Raw genomic sequence first — 23,231 nt, 5'->3', positions numbered from 1 at the left:
TGCATTCATTCTCTGTCAGTCAAAGCCGTGTTAGCACTATACTCTGCTGTTGGATTATTGATAACAGACTCCAGAAAATCTCTCTGAACTAGTTTGCTCTTTGGACTAGTTTTCCACAGTAGGTTTCATTACATGATGTATGGTTGAGGTTTTTGCTTCCCTTTATTGTAGCACCTCCTGTTGGCCATTAAAGGTGAGTCTTTGTGTCTTATTAGCAAGCAATGGCACCAACATCCCTCCAAGGTTCAATTCTGTAGGCCTTCGTTTTGGCCAGCACTGCCTGTGACAACTATTGGGACCAAGGCACGGAACGAACATGACCTAAACCGATTTCGTCTCGTAGAAAAACATTTTACATTCAGATTCGATTTTTAGAAATTACCAACACAGTGCACAAAGCCCATACTAAATATAAAACCACTTCATGTAGTGTATCCCATAATCATGTGAGAAAATTCAAGACGTCCATAAGAAAGAGTGGAAGTGCAGTATTATAAAAAAGTTATTAAAATGAATGCTATGTCTAATCTCTGGGCCCAGGCTCATTTAAAATGGACTGTGGCAAAGTGGGAAACTCTTCTGTGGTCAGATTAATCAAAATGTGAAGTTCTTTTTGGAAAACTGGGACGCCATGTCATCCGGACTAAAGAGGACAAGGACAACCCAAGTTGTTATCAGCGCTCAGTTCAGAAGCATCTCTGATGGTGTGGGGTTGCATGAGTGTGTGATCTGGAAAGGCACCATCAATGCTGAAAGGTATATCCAAGTTCTAGAACAACATATGCTCCCATCCAGACGTTGTTTCTTTCAGGGAAGATCTTGCATTTTCCAACATGACGATGCCAGACCATTCTGAACTCTATTGGTGTTAGACAACACGTTTCGGGACTTACTCGTTGTCGAAATCATACTCTAGATTTAATACTGTCACATGGAATTGATGTTGATAGTGTTGAAATTATTCAGCCAAGTGATGATATCTCAGATCATTATTTAGTTCTGTGTAAACTTCATATAGCCAAAATTGTACATTCTACTTCCTGTTACAAGTATGGAAGAACCATCACTTCTACCACAAAAGACTGCTTTTTAAGTTATCTTCCTGATGTATCCGAATTCCTTAGCATATCCAAAACCTCAGAACAACTTGATGATGTAACAGAAACTATGGACTCTCTCTTGTCTAGCTCTTTAAATACAGTTGCTCCTTTACGCTTAAGGAAGGTTAAGGAAAACAGTTTGACACCATGGTATAATGAGCATACTCACACCCTAAAGAGAGCAGCCCGAAAAATGGAGCGCAGCTGGAGGAAAACAAAACTAGAGGTATTTCGTATTGCTTGGCGGGAAAGTAACCTGTCCTACAGAAAAGCATTAAAAACTGCTAGATCCGATTACTTTTCTTCTCTTTTAGAAGAAAACAAACATAACCCCAGGTAATTGAACTACTGGTTTCGTCTTGTCAGAGGAGAACTGGCCCCCCAACTGAGCCTGGTTTCTCCCAAGGTTTTTTTCTCCATTCTGTCACCGATGGAGTTTCGGTTCCTTGCCGCTGTCGCCTCTGGCTTGCTTAGTTGGGGTCACTTCATCTACAGTGATATCGTTGACTTGATTGCAAATAAATGCACAGACACTATTTAAACTGAACAGAGATGACATCACTGAATTCAATGATGAACTGCCTTTAACTGTCATTTTGCATTATTGACACACTGTTTTCCTAATGAATGTTCTTCTGTTGCTTTGACGCAATGTATTTAGTTTAAAGCGCTTTATAAATAAAGGTGACTTGACTTGACTTGATTTCTGAATAAGCAGAGCAATAACCAAGACAACAAATAAAAATGAATAAACTGAACTTTATGACATGTAATGTGCCTTCATTCTGTCAACAGTACTGTCAATATAATCACACTGAAACACACTAGTGCTGGTGGCTTGATAGAGGAAGAAATAAACCATAAATGTTATGTAAACAAGAATTTACACTTGTTTGACACTTCCATTTTTATTGTAACCTACTAAACAAGATATTAGGTCTACATTTACAAGAACATTTATTTTCTCATGTTTGCATTTGCACCAGTTCATTAGTTTTGACTGCTCTCATCGGTGTCTGCGGACTGTCCCATCAACAGGGCATCAGTTTGGGACCGTTACTGACTAAACTCAATGATTACAAAGTGTTTACATGACCAGACTGGAACAACAGCACTGAAACGTGCTACATTATGTACAGATCTTTTATTGTCTATGGTACAGATGCAACTGGATTTTCTTTATCTTCCTATTATCACTGTCACAGCGTCACGCAGCGGCGGAAGTGCGCAGACACGCACGTCACGTGAACCCGGAAGCGCAACCCGATCTTTACACCAAACAAAAGCTCTCGGAAGTGTCGCGTGTGTTTTTTAATTCGGGAAAGAGAAACTGATGATCAAGTTTGAAAATGTTACCGAACAAAGCGCTGGCTGAAGAACGATATAAACCGCGCGAATATAACGTTACTCGGATTGATTAGCTCTGACGGCGCGATTCTTTATCTGTCTGTATATGAGATTAATACTGTGATTTCTGTGTGTTATTGTGCGGCTGCTGATGAGAAGATCAGGTTTAAACTTTCTCTGTTTTAGTCTCAGTTTAGTGTCCCAGCAGTGCTGTAGGTTTGGACTGGTTCTGTCAGAGATCTGTTGTTGATCATTATCTGACGGGACAGTCTCATCAGGATGACTGTGGCAGTGTTTTTTGGATGTGCTTTCATCGCTTTCGGTCCAGCTTTCTCTCTGTTTGTGTTCACCATCGCCAGAGACCCGTTAAGAGTCATCATTCTGATCGCAGGGTGAGTCACGTGATCAAACCTCAGTATGTTTATATTTATTCACCAATAACTCCGTTGAGCACACCAGAGGACCGTGGTACTAGCCTCTTCTTCTGTACTTCTTTGGAAGAGACAATCAGATACTGGACAGACATCTGTCTTTATGTGTTTAACATAACATTCAAGTATAATCCTCGTTTCCGTGCCATTTCTGTTTGAGTGTTCATTAATGGAGTTGTAAAGTGTCTGTGTTGTAGAGTTGTTGCTGATGGCATGTGTCAGGTCTTCAGAAGTGTGTGTGTGTGTGTGTGTTTCAGGGCCTTCTTCTGGCTGCTGTCTCTGCTCCTGTCCTCTCTGGTGTGGTTCATCTCCATCAAGGCCAGTAACTCGCAGGATCTCAGGCTTCAGAGGGACCTGCTGATTTTTGGGGTCTTCTTCTCGGTCCTGCTCCAGGAAGTGTTTCGCTTCGCCTACTACAGACTGCTCAGGTGACACTCTGATGTGCACCATACATAAGAAATCCAGCAGCACAAACCTTCAGTCTAGTTTCCATTAGAAAAACTCTTTATATATGCAAACGAGGCAGTATCTAATTAAATGTGCACCTATGTGCATACTCTTCCAGAACAGAAATCTGAAGATTGGATACAATCAAGTTGAAAATGCTAAATGTGTATTTTGTATGTTTTCTTTTCAAAAGTAATGTTATGGAAGCAAAGTTGTGCATTGCATTAAAAAGTAATGTTTCCTGTGCGGTCTTACCTTAAGTTACGAAAGTGACAGAACAGATGCCATGATTCTGTTGTGAGGAATAAAGATTGCTTCATGTGTTTTAGTTGTGAATGTCAAACTGGAGCAGTTTCCCTGCTGTCAGGTGACCGTGTTCATTCTTACTCTTGTGTTGATCATCAGGAAGGCCACCGAGGGTCTGGCAGCCATCAGTGATGAGGACACGTCAGCTATTTCTGTGCGACAGATGGCTTACGGTAAAGTGTGTGGCTGTTGTTGTGTGTCGTGTGGCTCTCAGGATCTCAGCGGTGTCAGCTCGTGTGTGTTTTGTGTGCAGTGGCCGGGCTGGGTTTTGGGATCATGAGTGGTGCGTTCTCGATGATCAACGTCCTGTCTGACTCTCTGGGGCCCGGGACGGTCGGCATCTTCGGAGACTCACAGTATTACTTCATTACAGCAGGTGAGCTCCTGCAAAGCCTCATGGGCCATGAGTAATCAACGGTTTCCAACGCTTTCAGATGTGCTGTTTGTGTGTCAACATATGACAGAGCACTTGGCAAACGACACAAACCAGTCCTGCTGTTGGGGAAAGATGTAATCTTTATTTAATAATCACTTGGTTGACCCCTGATGGTGACAGAGGTCACTCACAAAAATGGATTTGTGTGAAAAACACAACACTACTTTCATATTTTATCCTGGATCTGGCCATTAAATATAGAAGCTAGCGTTGAAAAACAAGATGAAAGGTTCTTGATTGGTTCAGTTTTTAAATATTATAATTTACATGTTATGTTTATAATCATAATGCTAATGTAAGAACTTTTTGGCAGACATCCCTAACTCTCTGATTGTTTTTGTTCACTTAATTTTGGTTCGTTTTATTCCTTAATTGTTTTTCTTCAGGTTTAATATTGTTATATATTACTACACTGCTACACAGTTTTAAATGTTTATAATAACAGGCTTCCCACAGTCCTGAAAACCCCAGGAATATCAGGACATTATAAAGCTGTGGTTTCCAGGCCTGGAAAAATCATGAGAGTTATTCATTTCTGAAGTGCTGACTAGAAACTGCTATTTGAGAGTGCAATCATTTTGGGGGGAAATTAAAAAATAATAATGTAAAATCCTTTAGTTTGAAAGTTCATTAGTCCAGAAGGTTTAAAATCTCTTGTGGTTTATTAAAAGGAAACAAATGATCATCAGTAATTGTCATCATTTACTCTCTTTCATGTCATTTCAAACCTGGATGAAACTCTTTCTCAAAAAAAGACACAAGAAAGAGATGTATTCAGTAGTGGAGACACATCTTTCTTCAGGGCAGTGTTTTTAACTGGGCCAGGTTTTTATTTAAAAAAAGAAAGAAACTAATTTAAAGTGATTTCTGGACCTGGTGAAATCTTATAACTCCATTTACAAATTCATTATGAATGTACAATTTTCTATAACCACAAATAAGGGTCAATTTTTCTAAACTGAGATCTATACATCGCCTGAAAGCAGAATAAATCATCTCTCCATTGATGTGTGGTTTGTTCGGAGGACAATATTTTGCTGAGAAACGATTTGAAAATCTGGAATCTGAGGGAGCAGAAAAATCTAAATATTGAGAAAAACTTTAAAGTTGTCCAAACAAAGTTCTTAGCAATGCATATTACTAATCAAAAATTAAGTTTTGAGATATTTACAGTAGGATATTTACTAAATATCTTCATGTGACATGTTCTTAACTTAACATCCTACTGATTTTTGACATAAAAGAAAGCTTGATCATTTTGACACATGCCATGTTTTTTTTGTTATTGCTACAAATATGCTCGTGCTGCTTATGGCTGCTTTCGTGGGGCAGGGTCACACATGCCGAGTTCTAGTATATTTAGTTGTTTTAGTATATTTGGCTGTAGGTGATGCAGTGTGTTGATGTCTGCAGCGCTGATGACGCTGGCGCTGACGCTGCTGCACACGTTTTGGGGTGTGCTGTTCTTCGAGGGCTGTGAGAAGAGCCGCTGGTGGGTCATCGCTGCCGTCGTCTCCCTACACTTGTTAGTCGCTGGCCTGGTGAGCTTCACATGGACACACACTTTCACTGTCCACATCCATCCTTCACATCAACCTCAAGTCAGCTCAGGTTCAGGTTAGAAATCCTGTCGTTAGAGACTCTCATAGCTTGATGAATGTACATCTGAGCGCTGGAGCTTGTGATGGTGTAAAGTTACCCCAGAAGTGTGAGATCACATGGAGGTGCTGTTTTCTTTTAAGGTGATGTTTCCTCTGGATGCAGCAGGAGAGCTTCACATTACCAGAGCATCACACTACTGTTTCACTTTCATACACACCGCTCGGGTTATTTGAGTCTGTGAACTCTCCCCAGGAAGCATTATTGCTCAGAGACTTCGGTCCTGTTTTTATCATCCATTACCATGCATCTCAAATATGAAATGTGTCCAGTTCAGATCCACTTACTGTGCTCCTGGTCTGAAAGACGTGTTGTGTCTTCCCTTGTGTCAGTCGCTGCTGAATCCGCTGTATGAGGGCAGTCTGCCTCCTGTGTACGTCATTACGCTGCTGATGGGCGTCTGGGCGTTCTTCTCCTCTGGAGGATCACTACACAGCCTCAGTGCTGTCTGCACACGTAAGACAGGACATTCACACACTTTACAGATATCAGCCTAAGAGCAGGGCTGTCAAACTCCACTCCAATCATTCTAGTCATTTAGACTTTAGTAAAAAACACTGTAACTCATTCATTATATATACATTATATTGTTTCCTCTGACGTTTCCTGACTGTTTCCTTTTTGTGGTTTTCCAAGAACTGTGCATAGGAATATTCTTATACATTTCTTTAAAAATTTGAGAACTTAAGATTGAATTCTAAGAGCACTGAAGTAAATTGAAAGATGATGGTGTTTTCTGATTATATGGCAGTTCTTGCCACAGGCTCAGATCAGCTGAAGAAATAATAATACTGTAATAATCATAATAAGCATACGCACTATTTTTATTGAGAATGAGTTTAGGACACGCTATTGCAGTTTTAGTATGCCATGTATTTGAAATAGTTGTTTATAAAGAACCTGTCTGAAGATGTTTGATTTATTTGCACGTCTTTACTGCGCTTTCTCAATTCTCAGTTTTATTTTTACTGCTAAAAATTGTTTTAATTATAAAATTACAAATATGCTCCCGGGTTGAGTTTATCCAGAATTTGGAACTCGTAAGAAGTCTTTATAAACAGCCAATATATTAATAATAGGCATGATAATAAGCAACTAGTTTATAGTGAGAATTTGTCCCTTTTCTAAAGTGTTTTTTTTTTTTTTTTTTTTTTTTTATAGTGAATGCAACATATTTTCTACTTTATTCTTAAAGGAACACTGCACTATTTTTGAAAATAGACTTGTTTTCCAACTCCCCTAGAGTTAAACAGTTGAGTTTTACTGTTTCGAATCCATTCAGCTCATCTCCGGATCTGACGGTAGCAATTTTAGCTTAGCATAGATAAAAATGACCAAAGAGTTTCGATATTTTTTTCAATTTAAAACTTAAATAATCAATGAACTTTGCTGCTCCCATGTGCTGGAATAAGAGTATAGTTCCTAGCCATATCTGCCTAGAAAATCACAACTTTTCTTTTTTCTGTCAGTCCTAGTACACGATGAACTACAGAAATAAAGAACTACAGATGAACTACAGAAGAGTCAAGTTTTAAATAGGAAAAATATTGAAACCCTTTGGTCATTTTTGAGCGAGATGCTAATGTTCTAATCAGATTCAATTATCTATGCTAAGCTAAGCTAAAAGTGCTACCGCCAGACCCAGAGATCAGCTGAATGGATTCAAAAACGGTAAAACTCAACTGTTTAAATCTAGGGGAGTTAGAAAATGAGCCTATTTTCAGAAATAGTGGAGTGTCCCTGTAAAGCTGCTCTGTGTAATTTAGTGTATTTAAGTGTGTTTGGAGCCCCCTACAATTAAGTGAGTGAACTCTGTCGTAATTACAGCGGATCATTGTACACGTGCATGAGAGAGAAACACAAGTCATTCTCCTTGTCAGACCTCAATGTACCATATTTGAAGATAAAAAGACATTTAAAAAGTCTTTCAAAGGTGTCTGTGTCTGATCAGTGCAGTACTGGACACACAGTGCCAGGCCCTTGAAAGGTCTGTCTAATTGTGTCTGCTCTCGGTTGTTTCTGCAGGCAGGAAAGCGGAGGGGGAATCGTCCTAAGATGGTTTTGGTCATGCCTAGTGAGATCTAGGACGACAGATGGACTGAGTCTGCAGCTGGAGTGAATGAAGAGCCCGATCACCAGCTCAAACCCTGAGGGGATCCAGACACGTCCCGTCCAGCATCAGCCATCTCCACGGGGCCGACGGCCATCAGACTCACAGAAACACTGTAAATAGCTTGATCTGAATGCAAATCAATAAGACAGATCTCTAATATTATTGTGTTTTAAAAGCATCATTGTCCAGCTCTTCTTGTGAATGTTTGTAGTTTTGACTTGTATTTGCTGAGGTCCTGTATGTTCTGAATCAAACAGAGCATCAGTTTCACCCTCTTTTACTCATCTTCTCATTATTACTGCACTCATACATGTGTGAAGTCCAGAGCATTTCCATTCACTGCCTTTAAAACCCTGAAGAGTTTTCATAATAGCTTTGTACATTTTAAAACACATTATATGTTTTGTGGAAGGATAACTTTTTACTTTTTCAAACAACAAATGTCTTAACCATTTCTGTGTAATTATGCAGGACAGATTGATGCCTGGTGATCGTTTTCATCAGTATAGTCATTAGACATCTGTAGAGAACAGGAATCACAAAGCAATTGAAAAACTAAAATTTCAATGTTTTTCTGACAATTGAATGCAATCTTTCCATATCTAACAGAATCTTCTGTCCGTGTTCATATGTGACCCTGGAGCACAAATGCAGTCATAATTTACATATATTTTTATGGTATATTTGTAGCAATAGCCAACAATACATTGTATGGGTCAAAATTATCAATTTTTCTTTAATGCTAAAAATTATTAGCATATTTAGATTGTTCAGTGAAAATATTTTGTAAATTTCCTACCGTAAATATATCAGAACTTAATTTTTTATTAGTAATATGATAGCTAAGATCTTCATTTAAACAACTTTAAAGATGATTTTCTCAATATTTAGATTTTTTGCGCTCTCAGATTCCAGATTTTCTAATAGTTGCATCTCAGACAAATATTGTCCTCCGAACAAACCAGACATCAATGGAAAGCTTATTTATTCATGATGTATAAATCTCAATTGTAATAAGCGGACCCTCATGACTGGTTTTGTGGTTCTGGGTCACACATGTGCTTCAGACGTGTTATCGGACACTTACTCTGCGCTGCTGAATGTAGATCCACACTTGTCTTCTCATCAGTGAGTCACACTAACATAGCTTTAATTGCTAACCCAGCACACTAACATCACTGCATTTACTCACACATGAGCGTTTTCCAGTCTGATATCCTGAAAGCTCATCCAGCACACGCTCATTACGGTACATCACAGACCGCAGTGAAGTTGGGAGAGGTTTCTGGTCTACATTACATACAGATGGAGCTCTCGGCCTGTTCTGTATATTGGACACAATAACTCGGTGCTTTCCTGTATTTCAAGTACAAAATGACTTCTTGTAATAATGAAACATTTTAATGCCGCTTTATAAAGTTTCTAAGAATATGATGTGCCAAACAGAGAATCAGATTACTGTTCATATGCAAAATTGATTTGACAAAAATATAAAACAAACCCTGGTAATCATTTCATGGATGTTTCGTGGAGTTATTTTGGGGGAAAGCTAAATATTTAGAATATATGCTACACATTTATGTGAATCATAAATATTAGTTTTCATAAGGTTAGAAGGATGTTTGTGGAGCATTGCAAAATAATGTCCAGTTTATTTACATTAGTAAATGGGTATCATATGCACAGCAGATTAAAGGGATAGTTCAGACGAAAATATCAATTCTGTCATCATTAAGTTGTTCTAAACCTGTTTGAGTTTCTTCTGTTGAATGTAAAAAACCATAGTTTGAAGAAAGTGTGCAGGTTTCTGGATCCCATTGACTTTCATTGTATGGGGAAAAAAACTCTTTGGTTACTAACATTCTCCGAAAGATCTACTTCTGTGTAAAGAAATAAATTCAGTCACACTTTAAGGCGCAATTAATTAACTCCTAATTAGCTGCCTATTAATAGTTGTTAAGTTCAGGTATTGTGTAGGATTAGAGATGTAGAATATGCTCACACAGAATATATTCTTTATAAACATCCAATATGTTAATAATATGCATGCTAATAAACAACTCGATAATAATAGAGAGAACTGGTCCTTACACTAAAGTGTTACCAGAAACTCTTACAGGTTTAGAGCAACATGAGGATGAGAAATGATGGCAGAATTGTAAATTGTAGGAGAACTATATCTTTAATGTAATTTTTTTTTTTTTTTTGGTAAGTGACATTAACCAAATCAATGCTGTAAAATCTGTTTCAGCAGTTAGCTATTGCATTCACTCATGTGCATTCAATCACTTGACTTGTTAGTTGTGGATTTTAGGCTCTGAGTCATGTGACCTCTGCCCTTTAATAAATATCTTACTGAAATGTGAGAACTGACCCCGTGACCCGCCCAATGCATACGATTGCATGCTTCACAGTCAGTCTTCAACAGAATTGTGTTGAAATACTCACCTCTACATGACCTGTCATGACTTATATATAACACAAGTTAACTCATGGCTTTTCCAAATTCAAAGTTTAATGATCTCGAACATTGCTGGTGCTGACAGGAGTCCGCGTGTGAATGTTTAGTGTTCTGGACCGTGTTTCGTGCAGTAAATAACAGTCTGTTCTGACATAGACTGAAAACAACATGGCTTCACCGAGTCATTATACACTTACAATTTTGAAATTGTGTCAAGACTCAAGTATAGTATCTGAAGTCTGACTGGAGAGAGAGAGACAGTGGTTACTATCTGGGTCTGTCTATATCTAAACTAGGTTCTGCTCAGATACTGTTAGAAAACCATTATAGACATCTTGTAGGTGGATGTATAATATGACAAAATTTAAAAAATGTTTTTTTTTTTTTTTTGACATTTATGTACAAAAAAAAATGCAGACACATACACACAGGGCAAAAAAGAAAATAAAAAAATGAAAAAGTGGGCAATATCAAACCTGACATAACATTAGTAATTTTAATGGTCTTAATCATTTTAATCACAAATCACTGGTCAGAAACTTAGCAATAACTGCACACATATAGTATCTTAGGATGTTACTTAGCCTTCCCCTTTTGGTTTTTTAACCCTCAGGTGTTGTTTGTTTGGTCATACTGGTCATCAACCAAAATGACCATATATGGATATATATATATTTCCAGCTAGGTTATTCTGCAATTACCCCCATTAACTTTGGTTAGAAATCTCTGTGTAATCTTAGATGACCAGCTGACCTTTAAAGACCACATTGCTAAGACTGCTCAATCTTGCACAACATCAGAAAGATCAGGCCTTTCCTAACGGAGCATGCAGCACATATTCTTGTCCAGGGCCTGGTCATTTCTAGGCTGGACTACTGCAATGCTCTTCTGGCTGGACTTCCATCAAGCACAATCAAACCTCTACAAATGAACGAACGCAGTGGCACCACAGGTCTTCAATGAGCCCAAAAGAGCCCGTGTTACACCTCTCTTTATCTCCTTACACTGGCCACCGGTTCAAGACATTGACGCTTGCCTGTAGAACAGCCACAGACTCAGCACCCTCCTGCTTTCACTCACTATCACGTGTCTACATCCCCTCCAGAAGTCTGAGATCTGCTGGTGAGCGACGCCTCGTGGTACCATCACAGGCTCAAAATCACTTTCCAGAACATTCTCCTTCTCCGTTCCTGGCTGGTGGCATGATCTTCCCACCCCTATCAGGAATCTCTTATAATTCTCAAGCGACAGCTAAAAACTCATCTCTTTCGAAGCTACTTGGCTTCATGGACAAAAGAAAAAAAAACACTTTCTCTTTATTTATTACTTCTTTTTCTAGCTTGTACTATGTCTAACAATGTCTAAGACTTGGTAATATGAGCACTTCCTGTGTCGGTTTGCCTCTTTAAGCAGAATGGCTTTATGTATCCCCCAAATGTAAGTCAAACCCCCGCCTAATGTAAATGCATTAATTGAGTTTTCACAGAGATCAGCTCCTCACACCGCCATGTCTTCCTCCATGCTTTGCTGTGCTAGAGATATATCATCATCATATCTCTCCCCAGATCTCTGCTGCATCACCACGGCTCATGATTTATCATGATTCATCAGTCCACAAATCTCTGCTCTCCTCTGAATCAAACGTCTCATGTTCTGACAAAAACCTCATTCTGTCTTTGATGTCTTTCTGAGACGGCAGTAGGTTTTTAAGTAGTGCATTTGCTTACATTTTACTCATTTCCTGACCAATAATTTGTGGTAAAGACAATTAAAAGCTTAGTGTTTACTCATTTTGGGCTTGGGCTTTTTTTCCCAGGTATGTAATAACATATTACATTACTGTATGCAGCCATTTCTACTAATTTGCAAACAATTTCTTTCAAAGTCTTACTCAAACAAGACAAAACAAGTTTCTGGATAAATATGTGGTTTATGATACAGTAACAGAGGTTTGATCTTTGTCTTTTTCAACGGCAGCTGGTTTATAAATAACATTTTGCTTAGAGTCTTTTTTAAACCTGTAGAGAAAAAGAGACAAAAGAGAAAAGCGTGTTTAGTCTTTTGTACTGTGTCTGCTTTCTGAAAAGCAGAGAGTATTAAAAGTTTACGAACAAATACTGAATTAAGTCAAATGAGTTGGTGATGAACCAGAGATGGATATGAACGTACTTTGAGTATTTTTTCCTCTGTCGATATGTGTACACAGAGGAGACCAGCAATGTGACAGCAAACAGAACCCCAAAGATAATCGCCAGAATTTGTCCTGTGAGAAAAAAACAACCTTTAAACGTGTTTATATTGTGTTCATTTTACTGTCACTCACCCCAGACAGCAACATAGTGTTGGCACAGATCCGGCCCACATCTGACCCGCATGAAATCCCTGTGGGCCAGATGTGGGCCAGACCTGGGCCGAAACTGCTTGCTGTCAGGGAGAGAGCTTCAGTAAGGACGGAAAATGGAAAATTAAACCATATTAGCACTATGAAATAAACAGTTTTTATGTCCTGCAGTATAAGATTCATTCTTACCGTTAGATTCCATTATATTATTATCTTGTGTCTCAGATGGAGCTTCACTGACTACTGTAAAACACAACACAAATATACATTCACTAATACATACTGACTGTACAGTACAGATTGTTTCAACAGGAAATAAACAAGTAACAACCAATGAACTTCCTGCTGTAACACAGTCATTATTCTGCTAGTAATGTTAATTCAGTGTCGGCGTTTCAAAGCTTGTGTCATGATCTGAATCTGAGTGTGTGCAGTTTAACTGAATATTAACTTGAAGTAACTGGCATTGTTTTAAATAATAAATATTAAACCAAGTCACATTTAGATTGAACGGTAGCTCTGAAGCCACTTTATATCAAATGTCTTTAACTACTTACATTCTTATTGTGTGTACGTGTTACATTGTACAACGTCATTTCAAAACAATTACACAACGCCGAACTTCAAAACACCTGGCTTAATCTGTTGATGTGTTGTAATAAGTTTGTGTGTTTCTCAGTGGATATTAATTCTCCTGCCAGACTGTTATTGAAAATAAAAACCTGTTCTTCATGGACTTGCCTGGTTAAATAAAGGTTAACTTATTAAACCTTTTTAATAGGATAAAGATACAGGGAACAACATTTTTTCCAATTGCATAATACATTATTATAGACTGTATGTCAGTTATGTACAAAATGAAAGAGTTTGGAAAAAAAAGTGAAAACAATCTCAGTGTACACATCCGCCGAGATGTTTGTCAGTGTACACACATACGCCTCATTCGATAATGTAACCTTTTTGTGTTTCTATTAAAAATAAATCCAGACAAAAACAAATCATGGGGCAGCTGTAAACTGCAGCACAATAAGGTATAAAGAGCTAAAAGGCCTAGCACAGACTGCACGTACTTCTTGGAGTGGATCCTGTGTGGAAAGATGCCAGCACTTTTCTCCCATGCAGAAGTTGTGGAGCTCTAAAGTTTTTGGACAAAAGCTTGTTGTGTTCAGTTTTCAGTGTGTCCTCCAAAGCTGCCAGCTAATACAGAGAAACAAGACTGGTTTAGATGAGCGAGGGCTGTAAATGACATGATGCTCTCGTGGGAATAGTCTGACCTGTCTTCTTGAGACTCTGATGGAGTCATTGAACAAAGTCCAGCTGACCGTCTGAAAGCACGGAGGGGTCGTGAGCGACCCGCTGTACCTATAAAACCTGTCCAGGCTGTCCGGCAGAAGATGACGCACATTAAACCCAGGAATCTCAGTGTCTGACTCTGAAAACAAGAGCATCAGATCAGGCTGGTGCTTTATGCTGGACGTGTTCATTGTTGACGGTTATTAGTTTCTTACCCTCTATGCTGATGTCTGATAACGCAGACAGGATCTTCTCATAGTTGTCATTGTCATGAAGGCCAATCTGTTGAGGGAAAAGTCAAACGGAGATACTAATAAATGCATTGCAAAGACTTTATTGGGATTGATCAAACCATACTCTTTTACTTGGAAAACTTTGGTGCAGCCAGAAGACTTACACCTATGAATCCTCCTAACACTGCCAGTCCATCCGCTTTACTGGCAGCCTCCGCCAGACTTGAGTATTTGGAGTTATAATGAACCACGTGGATCTGAGGAAAGAGGAAATTGGGGTGGGCATGTGTTCATGCAATATGTCACACATTATGCAACTCATGTTCTGGAAAGACTGGGCCAACTACATGATCTCTAAATGGATGTCTGGATTTAGAGAGAGCATTAAAGCGTGTGTTTCTTCAGCTCGGCTCACCTCGGCAGGGAAATGAACATGATCTATGGTGTGCTCTGAGCCAGGGACTTCTTTAGTTCCCCAGTGGAAGTGAAGCTGGGCTGCGACGTAAACCTGATCGAATCCCCTCGTGATACGCATGCTGCTCGGCAGACTCAGCTGCACTGATGGAAGAACACACACAACATGCGTTTTCATTTCTGACAACCCATTCCTTCAAATAGAGTACGCTCTTTTAATCATGGCATTTAAGTCAGCAGCAAAAACAAATGGTAAATAAAGTCCATAAACTGTGTTTGCATTTTAAGCATTGTCTTTAAAATGGTACATTTTTGGTATAAAGTGTAAAACTGACTTTCTGAACACCATTTCCTCAATTAATCTGATGAAATACACTCTTTCCTACAAGAATGAAACATGATTAAGTCACTGACTCAACTGACTCTGTCAAAAACCACATGCATTAAGATATAAAACAAAAGATGCAATGATTGATTCTGTTTTGACTTAATTTGTAACAATTATCTTGGTGAAGCAAAAATCTGTCTAAAACCTTTATTACTCAATTTATCGTCTTGCTTGTTGAAAAACAACAGCACGAAAGAAGGCCATACTTGAATTTGCTCTCTTGCCTAATTAAAAAAAAAACTCATTTAATGCTTATTAATTGTTGGTAATAATGTATAGTTTTCAAGTTTAGGTATGGGTCACATTCAGGGATCTTAAATATGGCATTGATGTGATTCATAAGCACTATAAACTGCCAATCTGCTAGTAACACGCATGCTAGTTAATAGTGAGAGCTGGTCCTTAAATAAAAGTGTTACTTACAGTATATTGTATTTACACTATATATTTACTGTTAATGTTTGTTCCACAGGAGATATCTAACAAAAAAGGAGACTTGTGCAAACTAACAATAGTTTCCTCTTTCATCATCAAAACACACAGAACTGAAATCATGCTTGTTTCTTTATTTTATAAATATGTAATAACACATGTGCCGCTCTGGTGTGAACAGTTCAGTCTGATTGTGTTTGGTGTGAGAGGGCCTGGACTCACGTGTGTGTCCGTTGTTGATGAGGGTAAGAGTGTGAGAGTCGGTCAGATCGTACCCCTCCAGTTTAACCCGAGGCAGTCTGGACTCAAAGGAAACCTTATGAGTGTCTACGTTGATCGGAGACTGAGATTTTCCATTGCAGTGTTCAAACGCAGATAACCAGGCGTCCTGATCTGAACCAGACAAAGAAATCATTAACACACAACAGCCTTAACAATATCATTTTATTTAAAAGTTAACTGATGACATTTTTACACAAGTTTTATTTGTATACTGCCTTTCTAAAACCCAAGGCCATTTTCCAGAGCCTGATAACAATGCATTATAATAAACATAAAAAGACAGATAAAGTAGAAACACACAATAACAGTCCATCATTTACTAATGCATGCTAGTTCATGTCAACAACCCTAACCCTAATACATTAACTAACAAACAGTTGTTGTTTTTCACACGTTGATTTATATGACTCGTCTTATATTATAGGTTATTATAAAGTCTCACTGATAAAACATTGTTGCATTACATGAATTGCTGAGACTATTGCCAACTTTTGCTTTGTTTTCTTCTGAATGGTCATTTAGTGACTTGTGTTTTTGAGCAAATTACAATCTGTAATGTTTAAAGTGAGCAGCAAACTAGTATAGCCAAGAACTTGCACAGCTCGGTTAAAATACAATACAAATAAGTGATTGAAAAGCTCATGATGGAAACACAGACTGTCAAAGGACACAAGGCTTACATCACAAGATCTGATACTGACACCCGACACGCAGTAAAGCAGTAAACTCACACACTTTACCATCAATATGTGCTAAAGTAAACTAATCTTTCTGAAAAACAATTTTATATATATATATGTTGTTTTAAGTTTTATTTGTTTTAGAATATTTGTGAGATGACATTTAATGTCTGATTACATTCCTTTGTTTTAGCTTTTGGTCCTTTAGCAGTTAGTATAAAACGTGACTTTTATTCATGACTCGATAAATTTGATCCGATACAGTTTCACACGGGAACAAAGATGTGAGTGTTTATGAGTAAGTCTCTGAATCACTGAAACACTGGTGCATTGTCCCATGTTTCACCTTCTAGATCAATATATATCAGACATGTTATAACACACAGTTTCTAGCAGTATCTACTGATTATGTATTTGTATTATGCACATGTTAATGTCTCTTACTACTATTGCATAGTTCCATGACTGTAAACTGGATTTTAATTTGTGAATCTGATTGCATTATTATTTTTATTTATGTTATTAAATGAACATAGAATTTAGTCTACTTCCCCTTCTACTTCCCTTCACTCACAGTGTTAACTAAGACTGACTGTGAGTTAGATTCACAACTGAATGTGTGTGGTTACAGTGTGTAGTTACCATGGTAACCCCAGTGCTGCTGATGAGAAGAACCTGTAAGAGATGGACAGACACTGTGTCAGGGAAGAACACCGAGAAAATTGTCCAAAAGTCCCTTAGTTTTGATATATTTACAGTTGGAAACTTACTAAATATCTTCAAAGAACATGCTCTTTACTTAATATCCCTATGATTTTAGAAAAATCAATAATTAAGACCCATGCAATGTATTTTACAAATACACCCCAGAGACGTAAGACTGTTTTTGTGCTCCAGGGTCTGAAATTCTGGTAACTCTCTGTAAAACAAGACTCCAAGCAGGATCCTAAGTCTAATCAACTACAAATATCATGAAGACTATGAAGCAGAAGCTTGGATTTCTAGTTAGGTGAACTTCAACAAACTTTTTAGTGTACTACATAAATTACCATATTAATAATAATAATATCTGAGATTACTGTACTAACATGCTGCTATAATGTTCTGTTACTGTTATGGGACAAACTGATTTGGAGCAGGCACAGGTAGATGAAGGAACCGTGAGAACAGGTTTGTAAGAACAGAACAGTATCTTTTCCTTCTTCACACACATCAGCACACACACACAATCCCTCGTTCATCAGCTCAGTGAATGAGAGCTTTATGTGCTTCGCTGCTCACTTACACCAGCGCTAATGCTAGTACAGCCTGCTACGCTAAAACAGAACAATTCACAGCTCAAGCCACGGCCAGAGAAGCCCATACCGCCCAGATTTCAAAATCAGACCAAATACAGAGATTTCAGCACTGAGTAAAAAAATAAAAACTGCAAGAAAAGCAATTGATTATTACTGAATATCTTCCAAGAAAATACATTTTCAGTGTTTCTACTTCGGAATTTGCTGTTTCTTTGTCATTTATTGTGAAGTCTATTACTAATTTCTGAGTAAAAATGATTTCATCACCACTTTCTTCTCAGTTCTGAACGTCACTTCTGGCCATATTTAACTGAGGTCATAATATGAATCAGAATGAAAGATTATGAAACATTTAGCATATCATTCAAGTATTATTGCAACAGGTAGAAGTCGTTAAAACAAGTATATAAGAGAAATAAGAGCTAATCCATGATTTACTGTAAATGTCAAGGACAATAACTGCTGGATATTCATAACTACATCACTCTCCCGTTGCATGACGCTTCTAGTTTCACTTCTCTGCAGCTTGCACTCATTAACACATTAACATTAACACTGACTCTGACTAGTTTGTCTCTATATAACTCTTTTAAAACGGTAGAATATAGCTTTTTTGAAATGTGAGTTTGTATGTGATTTTTTATTAATTATATCATAGTTAGAGTTAGTTATTTTCATGTGGCAAAGCTGTTTTATACATTATTCCGACTGATGACTTCATTCCTGAGACTGGACAATCTTTCCCATGCTCATATTTACCCATGCTTACACATACAGAGAATATCCAGCAGTTCTGAACAGTGAGCCAGGCAAATCACAGCGGATTAGACTTACTTGACACTTTGTGCAGTATTACGTAGAGTAAAACACAAAAATATCCATCTTATTTTTGATTTCTGTGTTGGTGAGGTTTTCGTCAGAATCAGGATGTGTGTTTATGGGAAGCAGTGACATCATCAGCTGAGCTGGAGATGCTGGGACACTGCGAGCGGCACGTAGACCAAACGCTCTCCAACCACAGACAGCTCATGGGTACCGCCATCCAGGAATATTTGATCAACGTGTCACATTGACTCACAGCATGCAAAAAATGTTACTCTCCTGGAGGTCTTCTCTTTATTTCTGTCTTTTCTGTCTCTGTATTTATTTTCTGCACTATTCAAGTGACCCTGAATGAAGGACTTTCCTCTTTGCTGTTTCTTTGTATCCTCATTCACTCATTATCAATAATATCTTGCTTTATGGGCTTTTTTTACAATAAGCCAATCAAACATTAACTACAGCAACATACCGCAGTAAATACACGCCTTGATCATCGATCAGCAAATCTTGTGAAGAAGTGTTTGCATCATATAACAGATTATATGCTCAAGGTGCTGTTGAGCTGATAATTGCTCATGGAGATTATGTGGATATCATCATATCACCTGTTGTGTTAAAATCAGAGAGCCGTACATATAGATGAAAGCCAGTAACCACCCAAAGTCAACAGTCTTAACTCTGCTGAAACAGATCTTAATCACACTTTCATCATTTACAGGTTTTTTTTACTGAACAAGTTTTCATTTGTATGGTCTTGTCTGTTGAATCTGTCTATGAATATTTGACTAACCTCTTCATTATTTAAATATAAAACTTGATGCCACGCATGTTTCAGCACTTCCAATTTTCCGTTTACTTCCTTAACATTTGAATAAAGTCTGGAGAAGCAGCAGGCTTGCTCTTTTACACACAGTTACACACAGTTACACTGATGGATGCTCTGATTGTACAGACACAGGCAGATCTGCTCACCTTTACTGTGTTGGGCATCCCTCTCACTGCTCTCTTCTTCCTCAGCGGAGGATGAAGATGCTACGACTAGCATCTGGAGATGAAGGACGAGGAGTATATCCAGCAGCATGCTGACCGCAGCAGCACTAGAGTTTTGCACAGGTAACTTGGTGTTGTTTCTGATTCACACACAGCATCTCAGCCTCTGCTTTAGTGACTCAGGGGTCCACTGACCGGGGGCGGGGCTTCACAGAACAAACCAATCACAGTGCTCGAGCTGCTCAAGGTTCCAGGACATCTCTCTCTCTCTCTCTCTCTCTCTCGCTTTCCATGTCTTAGAGCTAGAGTGTAAGCAAATCTCTCTCTCTCTCTCTCTCTCTACATGCCTCCCTCCTTCCTTGGTCAAAGTTCAGTGGGAATAAGCTACAAACTGAGTAGCTAATTGTGTGAAAGCACACACTGGGAAAAAAAAAGTTGAGAAAACTTTAAGGCAACCAGCTTCAGGAGATTTTTGAGTTTTCTCAACTTTTTGTTGTATAAACTGAAAAAAAGAAGTTGAGAAAACTCCCAAATCTCCTGAAGCCGGTTAAAAAAGTGACTCTTTTTCCATATTTACTAGTCAAACATTTGAGTGTCTGAGTGTACAAATTTAGAAAAAAGTAAAATCTGAATCCATTATTTTTTTCCTACAATTTCAACAATTAGCAATGTGCTTTTCTCAAAACTATTTTTTTTTCAAACTCTTTACACATATGTCTTACAAAATGCAGATAGCACTGAGTTTGGTTTAAAGATAATTATTTGTGTTTTGCATAATTAAAGTCCAACATGCAATAATAACAATAAGAAATAAAAAAAAATCTGAAAATGTCTATAAATAAGCAATTTTGCAATAACCAAATTTAATAAACAGAATCTGAATATTTATCAAATGATTCCACTGGTTTTCATCCGGTGTAAAGCCAGTGTTAAATCTGTTGACCAGTTAAACCAGTGTTATGGATGATCTGTTGTGACCACCTCTAAGGGAAGCAGACGAAAGAAGAAAAAGGAAGAGAAAGAGAACATTTCGACTGAATTTCATTCACCCAGAGGACCACTTAAATAAAAATTAGCAATGTTTCTTGCCACTTCAATTGACCTCTAATTGTAATCCATGTTAACATTATTTACTGAGTTTGTAAAGTAGGAAAATTAAAGAAATGATTAAAAGCATTCAGAATTATCCACCAGTATTATATATTAGACAGATCTCTTTGAAAATGAACTAATGAGCTTGTGTTGTAACTGTAAGAGTTGAGTAGGTTTGGCTGTAAGTACATTATATGGATGCCTAAAATTAAATGTTTTTGGTAAAGAATGGCATTTCTTTAGCAGTGTCTGTAAGGATATAAATCCAGTTTACTGGTGACCAAGCTGTCATTCACAGAGAGGTTCTTATCAGTCATCAGGTCAAAGATTTGAATCCTGTTAAAAGATCTAGTGCCCTCCAAAAGAGCGAGAAACCCCTCGTTCAACGGTTTGGTGAACTGAAAGGAGTGACCTGAAAATGCCCCGTCATCACTCACACCCAGATCAGCTCAGAGTCTCTGCTCACGAGCCAATGAGCTGAATCAGATGTGTTTGATTAGGACTAAGATTGAGAAACACTGGAGTTCAAAAGCAAACAAGGGAGTCCAAATTTGTCATGACTGCAAACAGTAATGCATCAGAGTCTCTTACTCAAGCTCTAATGGTGGTGCCACATACACTTTCAGTGAACCAAACCCAACTATAAAGCTCAAACAACAATCAGAGGTTATGCTAGTACCATTTATCCAGCTCCCGAGAATAAATACAACAGTGTACAACTCGAATAAAACAGAGACACCCCCCCCCCCCCCGCCCTCAGTTAATGCAACTGTATAACAACTTCTGATTAGTCAGAAATCTAAACTCTCATCTGATGTGCCCATGCTTTATCTAACCTGAGCTTTAGTATGTACTGAACCCTGGATGCAGATTTGCAGTAACAGCCTTCACTTCACTTAGTCAACTTGAGAAAATGATTTCCGAATAAAATCAAATGCAACAATTTATGTATGTATTATGCCAATTAAATAGCCAATTCAAAGCTATCAAATCAATACAAGACACCAACTTCTCAAAGATGAATCTAAGAGAAAGATGCATACCTGACGTTAAAGTGTGTGGACACTCTTCATACTGACCACAGAAAAAGCCCTGATCTTGTATGATTTCTTTAGGTACTCAGACCAAGATAAGCATCCCCCCAAAATGGAGACAGGAACTAGCAATTGGAATTTGCACTGATCAAGTAAGCTTTTTGGGACCGAAGGTAATTAGCATGATAGACACTGGGAAAGGACACCTCCGCTAAAGCAATCAGCTTATCTCCAACTCTTAGGATCTGTTTTTTCTCTTTCTAATTGTGATGGCTGTCTGTCCTTTTGTTAAGATAATGAAACCTTTTTTACCAGACACACAGAGACCTTTCAAACGAGAACAGTGGCATTGTTATAAACTCTGATTATAAGAAAAAGTGGTTTCCGAGATCTCTGTAGAGTTGAGTATTTAGATGGAAATGAGGGGAGAGCGAGTCAAGGAAGTGGATGTGGAGAATCATACATAGGGTGTGAAACTTTTGTCTCTCTCAGTTGGGTGTGGGATATTTATGGGGATATTAGGCTTGTGTCGGAGTTGAGAAGTTGATCCTCATAACAGTTCTGTGTGTTTCCAGACTGTGGCCCTCCTCTGGTCCAGACCAATAGCATCCGCCTTACTGAGAACTCACTCCCAGCTTTTACTGGGAATAACAGTCCATCATGTCAATTCACCTTTATTTATATAGTGCTTTTAATAACAACACAGATTGTCAGTGCACTTTACAGTATTAAATAGGAATATAGTCTGTCAATAATACAAAAGGACAATAGTAAACACTCAATTTTCAGTTAAAGGCAGTTCATCATTGAATTCAGTGATGTCATCTCTGTTCAGTTTAAATAGTGTCTGTGAATTTATTTGCAATCAAGTCAATGAAATCGACGATATATATATATATATATATATATATATATATATATATATATATATATATATATATATATATATATATATATATATATATATATTAGTGCTGTCAAAATTAGCGCGTTAACGCATTCGATTAATTTGAAATATTTAACGCGTTAAAAAAAAATAACGCAATTAACGCGGTTGCAGTTTTTTTTATTTCCAGTTGTGGCCTATGTGTGTTCAACGTGCAAAGAAATATGGATAAGACCAAGGAAGGACTTTTAGACGGAAAGTTTCAGTATAAAACTCTGCCGGATTACTCTTCAGTCTGCCACAAGAAACATTACTCTTCATTTAGTCTGCCACAAGAAACAGCAACATTAAAATCATGAACTCAAATGTCATTGTTTAAAAAAAATAAAAAAACAATGACTGTAACAGTGCGTAAATCAGACCTTTCTGTAACGCTAACGTTAATAAGCTTAAATTAAAATAACGAAATAATTGTGTAGCGGAGTATTTTTTGTACACAGTGCCGCGAACTGTCAATCACTCCTGTGCGCGTGCATCACTGTCCTCCTCAGCTGCAGCAACTTGCGCTCTCTCTCTTCATCAAGCTTTTAAACAAAAAGGGAACAAAAAGATCATATTGTCTTTGTGCATAGGCTATAGATTAATTAGATAAATGAATATCTAAATTTGTGCCTTGCCGAAATTAGAAAAAAGATGCTGCAGCCAATGAACATCCAGCGGGGGCTGCAGGACGACTCAACCTCCGC

General features: G+C 38.0%; 2 protein-coding genes across 5 annotated transcripts; one reads left to right on the top strand and one right to left on the bottom strand.

The window, feature by feature from the left end:
* Positions 1-2,348: 2,348 nt before the first annotated feature.
* Positions 2,349-9,356, top strand: LOC127965985 (gamma-secretase subunit Aph-1b-like). Of its 3 annotated transcripts, XM_052566764.1 has the most exons (7): positions 2,355-2,839; positions 3,136-3,306; positions 3,731-3,804; positions 3,885-4,007; positions 5,481-5,608; positions 6,059-6,182; positions 7,752-9,356. In XM_052566764.1, the coding sequence occupies exons 1-7, from the start codon at positions 2,727-2,729 to the stop codon at positions 7,778-7,780; spliced, it is 762 nt and encodes a 253-aa protein (XP_052422724.1). In that variant the 5' UTR covers positions 2,355-2,726; the 3' UTR covers positions 7,781-9,356. The 3 variants fall into 3 exon arrangements, with proteins under 3 accessions (XP_052422723.1, XP_052422725.1, XP_052422724.1); XM_052566763.1 differs by lacking the exons at positions 6,059-6,182; positions 7,752-9,356 and adding an exon at positions 5,810-6,037 and having other exon boundaries at positions 2,349-2,839; positions 5,481-5,684; XM_052566765.1 differs by lacking the exons at positions 6,059-6,182; positions 7,752-9,356 and adding an exon at positions 5,810-6,022 and having other exon boundaries at positions 2,351-2,839.
* A 2,854-nt stretch (positions 9,357-12,210) lies between these two features.
* LOC127965980 (carbonic anhydrase 14-like) lies at positions 12,211-19,703 on the bottom strand. Of its 2 annotated transcripts, XM_052566759.1 has the most exons (11): positions 19,456-19,695; positions 17,006-17,038; positions 15,624-15,794; positions 14,583-14,725; positions 14,332-14,424; positions 14,150-14,216; positions 13,916-14,073; positions 13,712-13,838; positions 12,831-12,884; positions 12,470-12,563; positions 12,211-12,318 (listed from the first exon to the last, which is right to left on the bottom strand). In XM_052566759.1, exons 1-11 carry the CDS (start codon positions 19,562-19,564, stop codon positions 12,231-12,233), a joined length of 1,137 nt encoding a protein of 378 aa, XP_052422719.1. In that variant the 5' UTR covers positions 19,565-19,695; the 3' UTR covers positions 12,211-12,230. The 2 variants fall into 2 exon arrangements, with proteins under 2 accessions (XP_052422719.1, XP_052422720.1); XM_052566760.1 differs by lacking the exon at positions 17,006-17,038 and having other exon boundaries at positions 19,456-19,703.
* Between the last annotated feature and the right edge of the window lie 3,528 nt (positions 19,704-23,231).

The sequence above is a fragment of the Carassius gibelio genome, chromosome B10 (assembly GCF_023724105.1).
Source record: "Carassius gibelio isolate Cgi1373 ecotype wild population from Czech Republic chromosome B10, carGib1.2-hapl.c, whole genome shotgun sequence".
Classification (NCBI taxonomy): Eukaryota; Metazoa; Chordata; class Actinopteri; order Cypriniformes; family Cyprinidae; genus Carassius; species Carassius gibelio.
This window is presented reverse-complemented; position numbering and strand designations above follow the sequence as displayed.

Coding starts and splice junctions, on each gene's coding strand:
- LOC127965985 (XM_052566763.1), top strand. CDS start 2,727: ATGACTGTGGCAGTGTTTTTTGGATGTGCTTTCATCGCTTTCGGTCCA. Junction 3,805..3,884: donor TGTGCGACAGATGGCTTACG/GTAAAGTGTGTG, acceptor TTTTGTGTGCAG/TGGCCGGGCTGGGTTTTGGG. Junction 5,685..5,809: donor TCAAGTCAGCTCAGGTTCAG/GTTAGAAATCCT, acceptor TTTTCTTTTAAG/GTGATGTTTCCTCTGGATGC.
- LOC127965980 (XM_052566759.1), bottom strand. CDS start 19,564: ATGCTGCTGGATATACTCCTCGTCCTTCATCTCCAGATGCTAGTCGTA. Junction 14,217..14,331: donor TGTTAGGAGGATTCATAGGT/GTAAGTCTTCTG, acceptor TTCCCTCAACAG/ATTGGCCTTCATGACAATGA. Junction 12,564..12,830: donor TAATATAATGGAATCTAACG/GTAAGAATGAAT, acceptor TTTTTCTCACAG/GACAAATTCTGGCGATTATC.